This window comes from Poecilia reticulata, linkage group LG19 (genome assembly GCF_000633615.1).
Source record: "Poecilia reticulata strain Guanapo linkage group LG19, Guppy_female_1.0+MT, whole genome shotgun sequence".
NCBI lineage: Eukaryota > Metazoa > Chordata > Actinopteri > Cyprinodontiformes > Poeciliidae > Poecilia > Poecilia reticulata.
In genome coordinates, this window is record NC_024349.1 from 14,156,893 (window position 1) to 14,174,105 (window position 17,213).

Consider the following 17,213-nt stretch of genomic DNA (forward strand, 5'->3'; position numbering starts at 1 on the left):
AGCATTCGAGCTGAATCTGTACCTGTGCATCTGTAATCTCTGTAGCATACAGTCTGAACTCCTCTTTCCTCCATTGTGATACAAACCAACAATACCACCCAGGTTTTATTTCAGTGTATCTGCTGTTCTGAACCATCCAGCTCAGGTGACATCTTTACCAGACTGCAACAATAAGCAAGATAAGCATGAAGGAAGTGCAGAAAGAAAATGTGTATCTACATTTTATTTCAACATCTCCTAAATATCCGCCACCACTTTTGCATGTTCTTCTCATTTGTTCTTTTCAAACCTCAATTGCCTCAGTTAGGGCCAAAGGCCACCAGAAAAAGACCGGGCAAAAACAGACGCAATACATGGTCGTTTCAAGACGAAAACCACTGCTAAGCAAAAAGATCATTAAGGCCCATCTCAATTTTTCAACCATGAATTCTGCTGTTGACCAAAAAATCCTGAAGGAGAAGGTCTGGCCATTTGGTCTTGTCCTTAAGCTGAAAAAAATGTGGGTTCTGCAGAAGGGCAATGATCCAAAACAAACCAGCAAGTCCACCTCTGGATGGCTGAAGAAAAACAAAAAGATTTTGGAGTGGTCAAGTCAAAAGCCTTAGCTGAATGCTATCAAGATGCTGAGGCACGACCATAAACAAGTTGTTCATGTTCAAAAACTATCCAGTGTGGCTGAATTACACCAATCCTGCAAAGATGAATGGACCAAGACTCCTCCATGATACTGTAAAGAACTGGTTGCAAGTTACTGCAAACGCTCGATTGCAGTTGATGCAGCCAAGAATGGCCCAACCAGTTAGTATGTTCACTTGTTCACACAGGATCATAAAAGGGGGTTTTCTCTATTAATAATGTTCTGAAACATTGATGTGTGCCAAGTTAAACAATGCAGTTTGATACCATGCAGTTTTATAACTGCATGGTAACATTTCTCTTATGTTGTAAATTTGCCAAACTCTACAGTATTCTATATGTATTTTTTTACCTTTCTGTGAATCACTTATTTGACATAATACTGTTACAATTTAATTATTCCACATGTGACAAACTATTTTATTTCCAATAGCTGCCATAAATCTTAATTATGATATTTAAAGCAATATGGCTGTTATTAAATACTCCAGTATAACCTAACACATGACAGGCTCTTAAATTTTTGCAGTTTAAAAAAAAAAAGGCTTTTAAAATGTAGACCCGTTTATGGTATGTATACCATAAACGGGTCTATGCATGTGAATTTGTAACAATCCTCGACATCGTAAATTAGTTCACTGCAAGTAATACAGAATGGGGAAAAGGATGGGGAAATAAAAAAAAAATCTATAAATTAGATATATTTTCAAAACAGTACGCATCAGCAGACTTGCAGTCATTTTAAGTCTAAATAAACCACAGCACAGAAAGGCGTTCAAGGCTTCAACAGAACAGTGGGATTAGCTCCGGATTTTGCCGCTCTATCAGAGGGCCCCGACTTTTTGTAAGCGACAGATCAAAGAAATCAGAAGCAAAGCATCAGCAATGACTCAGATTAAAACCTCACTCGCTTTGCTTTTTCTCTCCAGGCAGCGACAACTTTATTCCAATGTGTTCCAGAAAGAGAAAAGGCCCCTGCAGTCTTTGGAGTGCAAATATCAAACCAGCATCAAAGTGAAATGTGAAGCTGCTTATTCTGAGTCACCAAAATAAAATAAAAAAAAAATACAGAGTGGGATATCCACTTCTGAAAGCTCAAATCTAACTGGGGAGTCTCAAGAGTTGCCCTCATTGGATTTTGTGCACAAACTTGACAAATTCCAAAAAAAAAAAAAAAAAAACTTTCAGATCAGCAGTGAGATTCCACTAAAAGCCCGTGTCACCAGCAGAGAGCAGAGCCGCACTGATTTCCCCCCTGCGAGCAGATTCTGTAACAAATACAAATTAATTTCACAAGAGTGAATAATCAGTTCGCTCGCCCATTTGCATTTCAAGTAACTGCAGCAGTTCCCCTGGGAACATTGAGAATGTATGATTATTAATAACGCTCTCAGGAGGGAATATGTAAAGAGTTTGGGGGAGATAAATGTACCTCTTAAAAGTGGGGTTTTGATCAGAAAGGTCTCTGGTAGCTGTGCCCTACATACTGTTAAATCAGAGAGGGAGCACACCTATCCACTTGAAGGTTGGCCTAACTTAGCTGACCGCCAGCTGCATACTTTCTTTTCCCAACATGACGACCGCTGCTGCATGGCTTTTACGCTACATTCCCTGTCCTCTCACCCCCAACCCCTCCTTTAATTCCTACTTTCTGGCTCTTCTCTTCCCCTCCTATCTTTTTTTTTTGGGGGGGGCGGGGGGGTTCTCTGGGGGCTGTGCAAAGAAGCAGTATAATCTTGGTGCATGCAGACAACAAGAATATTCTGCAGAGGGCGAAGTGCTGGATCACTAAAGCGACGACCCAAAAAAAAAGAAAAGAAAAAGGAAATCACCAAGTGCCTGGTGATTTTTTTTTAAGCAGAAATGAACAGAAGCAAGTATGAACCGATGAATAGATGGATGAGGCATACCTGGCTCCTGGTCCCGGGCAGGTTGGTGTCCCCTTCTGGCCGAGATTCTACATGGCAGTGGTGTGTTTGTGTCTGCACAGTAGTATGTGATGGAGGAAAGAGAGCGGAGTGAGTGCACGGTGCAGTGTAGAGGATTGGAGGCAGGGTATTCAGTGTGTGCTAAGACAGTGCCTATGCATCTCCCTCCCTCTCTCTCTGCGAGTATAATCCGTTCCACAGTCTACGGGGACGAGCTGAAAATGAACCAGCTCTATCTCTCCCTCCACTTCCCTCTCGCGCTGTATCTCCACTCTGCACATGTGCCCCAAGCAGAATTAGCCTCCCCAAACCTCCACCTTGCAGAAGATAGAAACCAGAGCTGCAGAGAGCGGTTCTCCCTTTAACGAGAGCTACCACAGTTTTCCCTCCTCTTCCACTGTGGCGCTAATGAAACCATTGTGTGCACTTGTGTCGCAGTGACTCCTCTGAGTAATCACACAACCTGTACCATTTTGCAAGTTTCCTCATATTAACTAAGGATGTGAGGAAACCTGTGTTTTCAGTGCTGACACCATGTTTTAGTCATGCCTGTTTGCGCAGCGACTTCGTCGACATTTGAAGTTTTGTGCTCTCGTTTCTGGCAACGCTTTCCAAAGCGCTATGCAAATGTTCAGAGTGACTCAGACAATCCTTCATCCCATCTGGAAACGTCTGGCAGCGTATCTGAGGAGGCTGTGTGCTGCATGTGCTAAGAGACAGAAGGACTGCTTATAGTTGCCAACCTTATGTAATAATCTCATTTCTGACATTTTATACATTGTCACATAGACTCCGCAGTTTATCTCATTTAGGAAGCAAATTAGAAAGCATAAGGTAATCTCAGCATAGTGGGGTGTGTGGAAGAAAAGCAGTAATTCTTTAAGCTGAACTGGAAATAAACAGTTTGGTTTTTTTGTTTTATGGATGAGGAATAAATCCCACACACCATTTATGACTTGTCACATAGTCGCTTGATATGCATTCCTGTCCATCCACTTATCAATTTCTGCTCATCAGAGATCAGGTTGCATGGGAACAAGTCCCAGAGCAAAACCCAGATATCTCTCCCTGAAGTGAAACACTACTTCTGAGGGATTTCAAGGAGTTCCAAGAACAAAAGCGAAATGTACGTATTCTAGCACGTTTTATTTGTGCCCCAGAGCTCACCTCCCATTAAAATAGCCTTAAAAGATGCATCCTGATAACATCAACTTCTTTATCCATTATGTCAACTTTTACAGTCCATACTTTCAACTCATCTTCAGCTGCATTTTCATTAAGCATAAAAATTGCACAAATTGAAAGTGCAAAAATACTTGATAGAAAAACCAATATTTAAAAAACTCACTTTTCTCAATAAAAAGTTTATTTTAACCGCATCAAAAAATATGCATTTCACAACACTGCAAGGGCAGCACTTATTGCATCATACGATCCACACACCATTTATGAGTATCATCCGGCTGTTCAACAGCCAGATGTTACTACTAGCATTATTTTTTTCCTAAGTCTCCCATTGGTTTTAAAGCTAATTTTCATTAATAGTAGTAATCATTTAACTGCATTTTGTATCTAATGATGCTATTTTTGACAAATTTAGGTTGACGTAATTCCTATAGGGGTAACAAAAAAAAGCAACAAGTAGTAATATGTCAGGGTGTAATTACTTGTTTGAATGTTCACATAAAAAAAATTAAAATAAAATACAGACCCTCTGTCATACTTTCTATATCCTGGAATTTTTGTCATCAGCAAATTCACCTTCCTGCCAGAAATCAGTCGATCCTCTTTGCTACTCGTCCTCCAGGTGTATTTTACTCTCACAACCAGAGCAAACAGCAGCACACAGAACAACTGCTGTTTGGTTACGTTCTCCCTCCATCCATACGTCTCTCACTTTATAGCATGTGTCTGTGCATGTTAAGACCAATTTCCTCTTTCTCTGCTCCCACTCAAACACTCCAGAGTCCCATTTTAGCTCGAGTGTTTCCCCCACCCTCCCACTCCTCTGTGTATCCATGATGCTACGATGCACCAACGACAACACACACTCTCCTCCCTGTGATGGCTGTAGGCTGGAAACTCAAGCTTGCTGGATTATGAGTGTGTCAAATTGGCAGAATGTATTAGCATCACACTGATCACAGTCACATTTCCCCTCACTGGTCAATTATAAAGATAGATAGCAGAATATATATATATATATATAAATAAACAGCCTGAAACGGCGCCTGGACCCATTTTCTGCTTAGTGGACAGAGCAGGAAAAAAAAAGAGGGGTGGGAGGGTAGAAGGAAATAAGAACAAGTGATGTTGTGATAGGAAGAAAATGCTACTTTCAACGCAGCTACAATCAGATTGTGTAGACAGAGATGGAAGGAAGAGGAAGAAAAAAAGCCCATATTGTTGCAGAAAGCCTCTGATAGGCTGAGGGCGGGTAGGGTGGGGGCTCGAGTGGCAGAAATATGGAGGATAGGCAAGACATGTCACCCTTATGAAATCCTTGTTTAAAGGCTGCAGAGAAAAGTGGGAGCTGCACAAAGAAATGACATCCAACACCATATGAAGGCACAGTATGTGTGTGGTTTGTAGTCTGACAAATCCTAAGATTTGACTGTTTGCAGATTTCATGGCAGCGGATTATAGGCATGTTTTCCCAACACTCTGTGTTTGCAGACATTTCTTCTTCCCCGTCTTTCAGCGTCGTGACAACATTCTGATCCAATAGGATTCATTTCAAAGCATCGAACAGTGTTATACAACTAATTTATCAGCTGCCTGATAACATGAGGCCACTATAGAAATGAACCGCTGCAGGTATCAATATATTTGAGTCAAGTGTCTCCCTATGATGGGAATTTATTAATAGAAATGAACATACAAGTAGACAGACTGGTCTGAATGAAGCATATCAACTGAAATTAGAAATGCATCCTTTGTTGCTCCCCAGAAGTTTCCAAAATTCTTCCAAAATATGGAATTAAGTTGGCTTTGTCCAAAACATGGTGTATCATAGTTCATATGCATCAGTGCACACCAAATGCAACCGAGTTCTATTTACTGCATTTGTCATTTTATGTGCTCCTGTCTTTTATAGTGCATGTCTGTTAGGATCGAGGGTGTGGAATTCAGTGTTTCAAATCCATTACTTTAGCAGTGACGTTGGTGTCTACTTCATTCCTGTAGTTAAGGATCAACTGATCTCCTGAAAAAAATGATCAGATGATTAGCTCAATTAATCAGAAAGTAGCTTAAGTTTTCCTTCAATCCTTTCCTTTCGTGCTATAACCTTATTCTAAAGTAAGGAAACCTTGGTGTCACTAAAAGCCTGCAGCTATAAGCCATTTTACTGCACTCCACAGTCACTTTACTGCCTTGGTGAGGGACTCTAAAAATGCTTTTCAGGTGAATCGGTAGAGTTCTGTTGCCACTAAGATCCAGTACGTACAGCAGTGAGGTAATGGACCATGGATGCATTTAGCCATTACACACACCAACACGCCAGGCTGCACTTCTCCTTTACAGGACTTTTGTGTAAAAGGCTAAAACAAGCTGCAACCAGACTGACAAACCAGAGATGCAAAAATAAAAATCAATGAAAGATGGCAACATAATTTATTTCTATAATAAATTACATTCAGGGTCTCATCTTGTATCTTGCCGTTCCATAATCAAATTGGAAGAATGTTCACAACATGACTCTCCAGTGTGTTTAAGGCTGAATAACATTTCCGAGGATTATCCATGCTACTGCGCCACTCCTGTGCCTCCCTCCTGTCCTATAGCATTTATTTCAGCAGTGCTTAAAATATTCAAAAGGGAAATAAGAAAATCTTTAAAAATATATACGTATACATCTACAACCAGGTTCCTACTGAATTCTTGTAGGTAGACGAGCACAAGTCTTAATATTCCTATCCATACAACAGTGAACAGGGGTATTAATTGCAAGATTGCTTACCACGAAATGTAACAAAATAAAAACCTAGTCCTGAATCCAACTGAAAATGCTGACTTGAGAGGTTGCAGGATACATTAAAGCTGGAAAAAGTTCTTATGTGATTTATCTAGTGTCTTATATTTTTAACATATAAACCTGGCTTCTTGACAGGGGTGTATAGATTGGCTGTATCTACTTATATGCAAGCTTAAGGTTTGAGTTGACTGTACTAAATTATATTTAAGAGGGAATCAGACTTTAGGGAATCCAGAATATTGGACTATATGACTGAATTATTTTGGTTTAGTATTTTTTTTAGTTACATTGCAGATAATCAGATCTAAAATAAGTTTGTTTTTTGTGTATAGTGAATTGGACATAAAACATGTTAACATTGTTAACATTTTAAATTGTACTGAATTCATACTGCATTTGGACCGCGGTAGGACATTCTGCCTCTTTGCCAAAACTGATAGCACAGCTAAAAATATCACAAACTGCTTTGAGCACAAAACAGAACAATCACCTTCAGCATTTTCTATATTTGTAAGCAACTGCAAGGAAAGTCGACGTCCAGTTTACTTAAGGAATCTGCTGATCAGTAAAACTAATCACTTAATATCTTACAGGAAGTAAGCTGAGCAACTTCCTGTTTGTGCTACACAGCTGGACAAAAAAAAAAGCTCAGAGTAAGATAAAGATTAACTTGTTAGTAAAAAAAACAACAAAATCAAACCTTGAGGCATGTAGCTGAAATAAAACCAGCATGAAATTCCCCAATTTGCAGATGTAACTGTAGAAAATGGCTACTTCACCATTTCAAGATAACTTCAATAATTAAATATGAACCACAAGCATTACTGTTTAGGATAATGTTACTTACCACAAAGTACAACAGATCCTCACCTTTTTAATGCAACTTGTGCTAGAATTACCAAGAGGAAAGGCATCTAACTTCATAAAAAGAAATCCCAGACAGTGAATTAAACTTCTGAACTGAACAAAAACAACAGAACAATAAAATGCACAATTACTTTCTTCCACTTCTCAAACTGCTGTAACCCCAGAGACAAATCGGTCAGGGGGAAAAACTGCTGACTTCTGACATTTACACTCAACCAGTATAAACTAACAGAGCAGTTATTTGTATCTTTTAAGTAAGAATATTTGTCAAGCTGGGAACAAGTCTAGCTTTTTCCCCCTCAATAGTTAATTGTAGTTAGTTTTGAAGTAACAAATGTTTTGTAAAGTGAATTTGTTCTCGATAACGTCAAGACAAAGTTAATTTAGCCCAACCTGAAAATAAGAAATTGTCTATTGTGTGCCTGTCAGTAAACTTATTATTTCTATCGATGGGGAGTGGAGGGGAATCACGATCATGTAAATTAAAACAAATAAATGTAGGGAAATGTGTTAATTACATCAGCAACATCACAATCATGTAGCTTCAGATCATTTTTATGGGGCTGAAATTTGTTCTGTAATGTAGAATATTAAATGGTTAAACTGGGGTAATTGATCTTAGACTCAGAAATGCGAGATATAGAGATCCTGCAGGTGGTTTTGTTTTTTTTATGCAATGCAACTGTCTGCATAGATGTAAATTACCCTTGAATCTGCTTTCAGAAAATAAAGCAGAGCAGGATCACCTTTTGTATTTTCGGTTTGCACAAGCACCTAAAGGAGTAGGAGACCATATCCACTTTAAAAAAGGAGTATGCTAACCATTCTAATCCCTTTATAAGTTATAATGGTCATGCTCCTTAGCAGAGTTGAAGGACTTTCTGCTTATGCAAAGTTAAAGATTTACATTTTTTTTTTAAATAAAACGGTCAATCCAAGTGCTGAAAAAGTCAAAGTGAAGATCATTATTCATGACATGCAGCTGAGGCTGCAACACTCATCTTACTTCACTTTGGCATAAGTCATCTCATAAATGAAACATTTACAGCAAGAATTGGTGTTTACAACGTTTCATCGTTCACCGAAAAGAAACTACGTTTAAAAACACTCACACTTGACATTAAAAACTGAAGAAAAAGAAAACTGATAATGAAACAGGTTCTGAGGATTTTAAGGTAACTGAGAAACTTTGTTCTTTACCTGAAGGAGTAACATTTAACAGCATGAAAAAGGTTTGAAACCTGAAAGAATGAAGTCGGGCATCTAAAACAGCACCAGTGATCTGCAACATCACATTCTACATTTTCCTTATTTTAACATACTTGATATTTCTTAAAATACAATTTGCAATGTATTTCACTTCATGACATTATGACAAAGGAAATATGAAACTGTGAAACCTGGCATCGTGTTCCCTTGAGGGAACTTATTAATCATGGATTATCTTTATTGATTTACTCCATGCAGATAGAAAAGTGAATGTTTTTAACTACGTTCACTTTAGTGAACTTAGCTATAGGCTTTGGGAAACAAGACAGAACATAAAAATATGAACAAAGAAGCAGAAAGCATGATTGATCAACTTTTCTTGTCGTTTTACTTTTGAACCTTTGGGAAAAGAGCTTTCTGAAGGACTACAGCTAATTACATCTTAATTCATAAGCAATATCTAAGTTGAAGAGAAATGTTAGTGAAACTTGTTAGTACTTACAGTTGAAACCAGAAGTTTACATAAAACCAAATAAAATGTTTTTTTTTCGTAATTTAAAGTTGTTTTAAGTGACTCAGATTTATCAGTTATTTTATATTTGCTAAATACCACGAGACAATTTGTTAGAAATTTATTAATATCAAATTTAGAAGTTCACTTGTCCTGAATAAATGTGTCCACACCTTGTCAATTTCCCCAGAGTTTTAAATAGGGTTGTCAAAAAAATATCTTGATATAATTCACACTAGAAAAAGGGACTTATACAAAGATACTCGCTGTCAAAGTCAATATAAACTGACCCATCCAAATTGTTGCACTTCCTCCAACAACAGCGTTGCAATAAGCCTAAGTGAAACCCATCCCCTGTAATACATTCATTTCTCATTTCCATAATTTCCACATCACTTCTTCTTTTCAGACACTCTGCTACTCCAAAGAACGGACCCTTCATCTGAGCCCTGTCATTTGTTCCTTCCCTCTAATCACCAGAGGAGCAACTTGTCGCATGCTGTTTACTGTCAATTTAATCGATAGTGTTGTGGAGCAGTTCGTTTTCTTTTTAAGGATCACAGTGAAAGCTTATGCCACGTGATCAGGCATAGATCTAAGCCATTACAGCATGCGTGCTGCGCTCATCCACCTACAGTATATACCTGTCACTTGGTGAAAAGAAGATCTGGTTAAGAAAAAAAATGAAATGGGAGATCCCAAACTATGAAGCAAGACGGAACTTTACAGATCCAATACTGCTGGTCATCAAGGACTCAACCACTGCACAGTGCTGGAAAAACAGGTGATGCAATGCAGCAGGAAACATTCTCAAGTGTTGCTTGCTTCATATGGTGTGGTTTTGTTTATTTCATTTTTGAAGATGTCAGTATGGGTTGAAGATTATTGCCTATGATTTAATGTCAAATTTCTGAAGATATTTTCATCGTTTCAAGACGGCAAATTACTGTAATTATACATCTTAACTATACTCTGCGAAAAACAATCTGTATTTCAGTTTAAATTCAACACTTCTTTGAAAGCATTTGGGGAAGAGCATTAAATAAACAAAAATGTTCAGCTGTGATCAACATGTCTTAGATGGCAGCAACCCATTTCATCTGAACCAAGGTAGCGAGTGGCTTCTTCTTTAATTCATGTGAGGCTTTTGAGCAATGATCAAACATTAAATGTCGACGCCAGGATTCATTTGGCTCAAACTGTCAAAGATTGCTTCAGGAAGAATCACACATTTGCCCTGACCTTAAAACCTCAAGAGAATTTTTGGGTCGGTCCTGAAGATTTTAATCACAGAAGCCTGATTTTCAAAAGATTAGTAGAAAATCTTGTCAAAAAGATTCGTGGAATTCAAGATGCAAATAAATGTAGAGACGAGGGATTTCCTGATCCAATCCCCGACATTGGATTGAGGTCAAGATCAAGGCATTTTTAACTGATGCATATCAAAGTTTTTGATTAAAACTTAACTCCTGATTGGTGCTTCATCTATAACTTTATGTCAGCCACAATTTGCTGCCAGGTTTTAAAAATCAAGCTCTGGTTTTGTGTCCACAGTCTGAAAAGACTATTTTAGATAATGATAATTTTATGAATCTAATGAGTTTATATTTTCCTTAAAAAAGTGGTTTTCCTCCATAATGACATCTGCACTGAAAGTTGGTTATAGACTTTGTGATGTTTATTTTATCAGAAATTGCTTTAGGATGGGATTATAAAACTTAAATGTAAACTAAAACTTGATTAAAAACAGAAGATATTTCCACATACAACTTTTTTCTTAAAACTATGTTGTTGGGACGAAGATAAATAGAATGATTTAGCTACTAACAGGAGCCCATGTTTTCAACAAACCCAAAACCAATAAGACCACAATGATCTTTAGTTAAGATTAAGTTACACTGTCATCCCAACATTCATCACAATGTTTGCATATCCCAAATCTTCCTCATCTTTTGCACAAACAAATTTAGTTTACAAAGGCAGCAAGTTGTACATAATTAACTAAAACCACAATGTGTTTCAGGCCAACAGACCAGATGATAAAGCATAATGAGAAAATCTGCAATTAAGAAGACAATCTGGGTGTAAAGAATGGCACAGGATGATTTATTTGAGTCAATATTTCAATGTCTGCTCAGATCACCTTCCAGTATGTAGTCTCTGTTACCATTACAGTTTCCAGGGGAACAAAAGCAATTTTTTTTTTTATATCACATAATCCGATTTCTTGGAATAGACCTGAAGCTTCAAGATACTTCTTTCACATACAAGAAAGAGCCACCACTAACAAAACCCAAAATTGCTTCATAATACCGTTTCATCCCATAAATACGTGTTTGAATATAAACGTAAACAGAAAAGGTCAACAAGTATAATCACTTTTGCAAGCCACTGTAGCAGTAGAGAGACTCTGTCACACTTCCAGTCTATTTGGAGGTAACTGGTTTAAAAACAGGAGCCCTAATCCTTGAATTACAATCCTGGTGATTTAGCAAATAGGATTTGGCTTTCAGGAAGAGAGTTTGTGGTTTCCACAAATGTAAAATACACACTGAAGGTGTTTATTTACACAAAGTCTTTACCTGCAGAAGTATGTCAGGGCAGAATATTTTCTGCTTCCTGAGGCTTGGTGACATTAATGCCATCTGAAGGTTGCCCTCTATTGGAGTAAAAAATATCTTAAAATGTAAAAAAATAAGAAACCAAAAGAAAAACAATCATCCACTCTAAATAAAATGTGAAGTTAAACATCTCAGAACAGTGAAAGTACCTCGATATGCGGCAACAGTAGAAAGACCTTGAAGTAACCTCGCACACTTCAAAATGCACATTCCCGAGACAATTCCCAACACCTCCCTTCACAGACTGATGGCTGCAACAAAGCCTATGAAAGGTTTTTGCCTTCTGTGGTGGAGAAAAACATGTTTATAAATGTCCCAGAAACTTCTTTCACAGGACTACAAAAGAATGATGAAAATGACGGCGAATTGCCGAGCGCCTGTACGAAAAGAAACCTCCTGCTCCCAGACTTACCCACAGCCAACTGAAATGTGGAAATCTGAACGCTGCAGCCTGAAACGTTGATTGGCTCGGGGAGACAACGTGCTGGGAATCTTCAAAACAATATTCACAACAGGGAACTTCAGATCTGCTTCAAAGAAACCTTTTAAGTGCGACTCAGACAAAGAAAAGAAACAGATTTTTCTCAACACGAAGTCAACAGGATTTCCAGGCTGCAGCAAAAACCTCATTACAGCATGATTGGGACCAAGATTTTAATTTTGAAAAGGCTAAGTGAAATAACATAGTTGACACAGTCGTCTTTTTTTTTCATGGTGGACCAAAATGGATTATTTCTCTCTCATTCATCCGATATCTACTAGTCTTGGGTTGTGACTTTTTTTTTTCTTCAAATAATTAGATCATGATTCCCATCCATTTCTAGACAACTATTGGTTCTGTGATCCTTTCAAATTCCCAACACCACTGGATAATTTTGGATCAGATCTTCTATAAACACATTATACTTCAGTGTTGTGTTGTGAAGAGGTGAAATGCTGTATGGATAATTTTCTTTTGCAGGTCAGATATGCTCATTTCACTCAGCACAACTGCAGTGCTATTCTGTGCAATTGCCCAGTAGCATGAACACCCAGCACTGAGCAGAAGAGATCAGCAATAAAGAAATATATATGCATTGTGAATGTCTCTGTCTGGTTATTAACATTATCTACGCAATTAAGCATGATTAAGTCAAATGGATTGGAGCTTTTGCACATTAACATAAGCAGGTGAAATGCCACGTCAAGCCTGCATCTTAATGGTAAACAAGGGAAAACAAACATAACCTAGACTCCTGAATGCAAACATAACCCTGTAGTGCATTCAGGAGTCTTTTTTTAAAGAGGTCCTACAGTCGGCTGCTCACACATGGCAGTGGAGCAGCAGCACTTTATACTTAACCCTTACAGAGCATCTAAAGATATTTTATTCACCTGGATTGGAGTACGGCTACACTTTAGAGCACTTTGAAATACATTGTTACAAAAAAAGCAGACAGTCAACCAGTGCAACTACTAAACTCTACTGATGCGTGCAGCATACAGACACAAAACATACAGTCCTCATACAAAGCAATTTGGAAGTTGTTGTGACTTCTGATTTAAAAGAAAAAAACAATCTTAAGACAATGTGCCAGAAACAAATGCTAATTTTTATTCACCCAGTAGTATTAGGAAAACATTGGTCAGTTACCACAAATATCTTGGTATTCGACAATGATCTTAGTATTGTGCGAGACTTTTGATGCCCACAAATGATGGCTAACAGAATGACAAATCAATGCTTTCAACTCACATCCCTGTTAACCATAAACCCTCAATACATCTTCCACACCATAGGATTCTTTCATTGTTCTTAGTTCAATTCCCTTTAATAAAACATCCTAAGATACATGAATGCCTCAATTTAAAGCCACAGTTCAGTTAACTAGATGTTACCAATTTTTATTTTTTATACAGGGTTGTGAAGAAGCGTCCCGCCCCCCTTCTTTACTTCTTATATATATTTTTTTGCTTTTTCAGAAAAAAATATATAGGAAGTGTGCAAACACTTTCATACCACTTTACATTCACCAAAGCAGTTTTTAAAACTATTGAAGCCATTAAATTGCAAGAAAATCCTTTCAGAAATCCTGCTGACACTATTGTAAAGGAGTTCAAGGCTGAATGACTCTCTCCCTAAATAGCTTTTGGCAAAAAAAAAAAAAAGCACAGAGTTCAAAAAAGGGAAGCCCAATAAGGACCTAATGTGTGCTAAATTATGCAGATGCATCTTTATTATTATTAATTTGCTGTACTTCATTTATGATTTCTATTATCTACTCATTCCTCACGATAAACCACACTAATGACAATAAATCACATTTCAGACAAAAAAACATTCGAATGCATCTGACCTGGTTTGCATCAGTCCAGCATGATTAGTCAAGCATAATTACCGTGCATGTTTTTATTCATGCATATTAACAAAAAGTTTCCTTTTATGCAAATAACCATTGTTAATGCAGGAGTTTTCAGTGAGTGTCAGAATCCTGCCAAAAGGCACACATTGGCAGATCACTGGTCAGCAATATTCAATAGCGTCCATTAAAAAATAAAACAGGATCAGCTACTACTTAAGCTGAATCATTACAGAAAGAGTTTGCTTTCTTCTCACCACTGCATATATTTCCTCATACAAGATGAAAAGCATTAAGAAAGTACAAAAGATTTATGAGATTGGAAGACGCTGCATTTTTCGTAGGGAAGCCGCTTTTCTCCAAGTTTTTGCTTCCACAATTTAGTAGACTAATGATATCTTCTGAATCCAAAAACAAAACGTCTCTCCTTGGCACCAAAGGCTTAGAATAGGCATGCCTAAGATAAAAGGAAAAGATGCAACATTGAGAACTCAGACATTAAATTAAAAAAAAAAGATATTCCAGAATCAGTTCTCCCCAGCCAGTGGCGACTGCATCAATCAGTCCCATAAACTCGGCATCATTTACTCAGCAGTTTCCTCGGTCTGCCATTCATCTTTCATCTTTCCTTCCAGATGTTTGATCAGGCTGACATGGGAAAACCACTGCTCCTCGGCTCTCTTGACAGATCCTCTAACAAGTCACTCTTCCTTTGCTTCTGCTCCTCAGTCACTGGAGATTTGTGAAAGCTTTGTTAACCGCCACCTCCTGCTCGTCCGCCCCTCACACACACCCTCCAGGGAAGGTAAGGAGGGTGCCGCCGTGTCAAGGAGCTGACATGACTCATGCACTCATGAGGCAGAAAGAGATAAGTTTGAAATGTTCAAGAGAAGTGGCTGTTTAAACCACAAGCTTCATATTTAATCCTCTCAGCGATTTCTGAGCGAAAGAGAATGTAAAATGTGACGGCTCTGATATCGACAATGCTGAATTTTACAACAAATGCATTTTTAAACACCATATCCACCAATACTTCTGAGAGATAAGACCCTTCATCTTCTGACAGATTTGTGCAGCGAGCAGGGAAGGGGTGGAGGGTATCATGTAAATCAGCGCTGATTAAAGATAGTGTTTGGCCTCCATTTTAGCCTCAGCCAGCCCTAAAATCAGCGGCAGCACCAGCTCGACTGCTCATGCATTATAATTAAATTTAAATCGCTAAGATAAGGATCGTTTTTCTGGGAGATTAAACCACACGACTGATAATACCTCAACCTACAGGGAAGGCTTCTTCTCCTTCCATCTGAAGATAGTTTTCAATTACACCCAATGTACAAGTGAGCGCCACGTTTATTGGCACCCATGTAAAAGGTGTTTTTTGCAATTAATATTGCAAAAAAATTTATTTACAGTACAAGCTATGCAAGAATAATGATTTATAGTGACAATCATTTTTAACTGATGTTTGCAAACTCTAAAAACTGATTAAGCCTTTTGCTGCATATGACTTTGAAAATTTTTTCACTGTTAGTTCCATGGGCTTGTTAATGAATATCTATATATTTGAATATGATTAAAGAATAATTTGAGCTATTCAGCAATAAAAATAAATAAATAAATAAATAAATAAATAAATAAAAATGACAGTATCTACATGAACACTAACATGCAGTCACAGTGATGTAATACATCACTGGAAAAAGGCTGCAAGGAATTTTGAATTTTAGTCACTTTCAGGCCTAAATATTGATGAATATTTGCTCACATTTTATCCATTAAAAGTAATCTGAAGTGAAATGTGTGGCTATTAAACAGCTGAAGCTTGAAACTGGGTCATCGAAGGGGAAAAAAATCATCACAAACACACCAGCACATTCACATCAGAACAGTTCAAAAAGAAAAGGACCAAGGTGATACACTTCTTCCATTCTGTGGTGGGGCATTAAGAGAGTCGTGCCTAAACAAAATCTGAAAACCTTAACATGAAGCATTAATTTATTGCTGTGGCTGTGCAGTAAAATCTGAGAAAAGACCAAACAGCAGTTCATGCATGCATGCATTTGAATTTTGCACATAAAATACAAGAATACACTAAATCTAATAAAACCATTTTTGAGGAAATATATTTTCTTTCCGTGTTTGCATTTTTTCCGACTGCCTACAAAAGTGTGCCTCTGTATTTCTAAACCGCAGCAGTAATACTCAGCCATCTCTAGCTGCAGCATTTTCCATCTCTTCCTGTCTAACCAACAGCAGCCTTTAGAAAAATCCATCAATAGCTCCCTTTCACACTAGCCCAGATGTCGACTCAGAGAGCCAGAACATCAACAGTCTCCCATCCACACAGGCAGTAAACAGGCTCTCCAGACACAACCCACACCACCACTCACACCCCCGTCCTCACATACTCAGTCCTGATGATATCCGCTCTGAAACGCATTTTATAGACACTTTGCCAGCATTTCAGGTAGACTGCAGTACTTTAAAACTGATTAGAGTGGAGTAACTCAGCTTCATCCTCATCCAAAGCAGTGGAGGAAGAAAAAGAACTTGCTATAAGATTCTGCCCTAATTTTTAAATTCATGCACTGCAGAGTGCCCTGCTGCAGATGATTCTACTACAAAGATACTTTCACTCAGCAAAGTCACATTGAATTAACCCTCAGAATACATGCAAAGGTGTCTGGCAAGCATAGACAACGGCGTGCTAAATAGGAGGAACAGTGGTTAACAGAGGTAGTTTCCCAGCACGTCAAAGAAAGGCACTCAAGTTAGAAATACCTGCAACTACAGAATGGACGGAGAGAGAGGGGACATGCCTGGGAAGGAGGAATTGCCCATTCTCCGCCTTGATAAAACAGTTTACTGTCCTTTACCGCACCGCCAGTTTATCTTCTTTTTTCCTTACAACGCCTAATATCCTGTCCATGCACTCCTCTACTGTTGTTCCTTCTTACTCTGTTTCTTCTCTTGGTCCAGGCTTATCCCTTTCCTCTGAGAGCATCCATATCCCAGCTTCTGGCGCAGCTTTGTCAGCATGTGTGAAGCGCTCGGCAGGACGGGGATGCTCCGTCTGTGATGGGGATGAGAGCACGCTGGAGTGCAGAGGCGCTTTTAACCATGTCT

At 38.3% G+C, this 17,213-nt stretch overlaps 1 protein-coding gene across 8 annotated transcripts in view; it reads right to left on the reverse strand.

Annotated features, from left to right (window-relative positions):
* srcin1b (SRC kinase signaling inhibitor 1b) overlaps positions 1-17,213 on the reverse strand; it is a 99,500-nt gene extending 82,287 nt beyond the window's left edge. For 4 of the 8 annotated variants that reach the window (XM_017310821.1, XM_017310820.1, XM_017310819.1 and 1 more), the window contains exon 1: positions 17,045-17,213. In XM_017310821.1, coding sequence (XP_017166310.1) covers positions 17,045-17,126 — 82 coding nt within the window. In that variant the 5' untranslated portion in view covers positions 17,127-17,213. Of the gene's footprint in view, positions 1-2,546; positions 2,778-16,868 lie in introns of those variants that run through there. The other 4 variants (XM_017310824.1, XM_017310825.1, XM_017310822.1 and 1 more) reach the window with 3 other exon arrangements.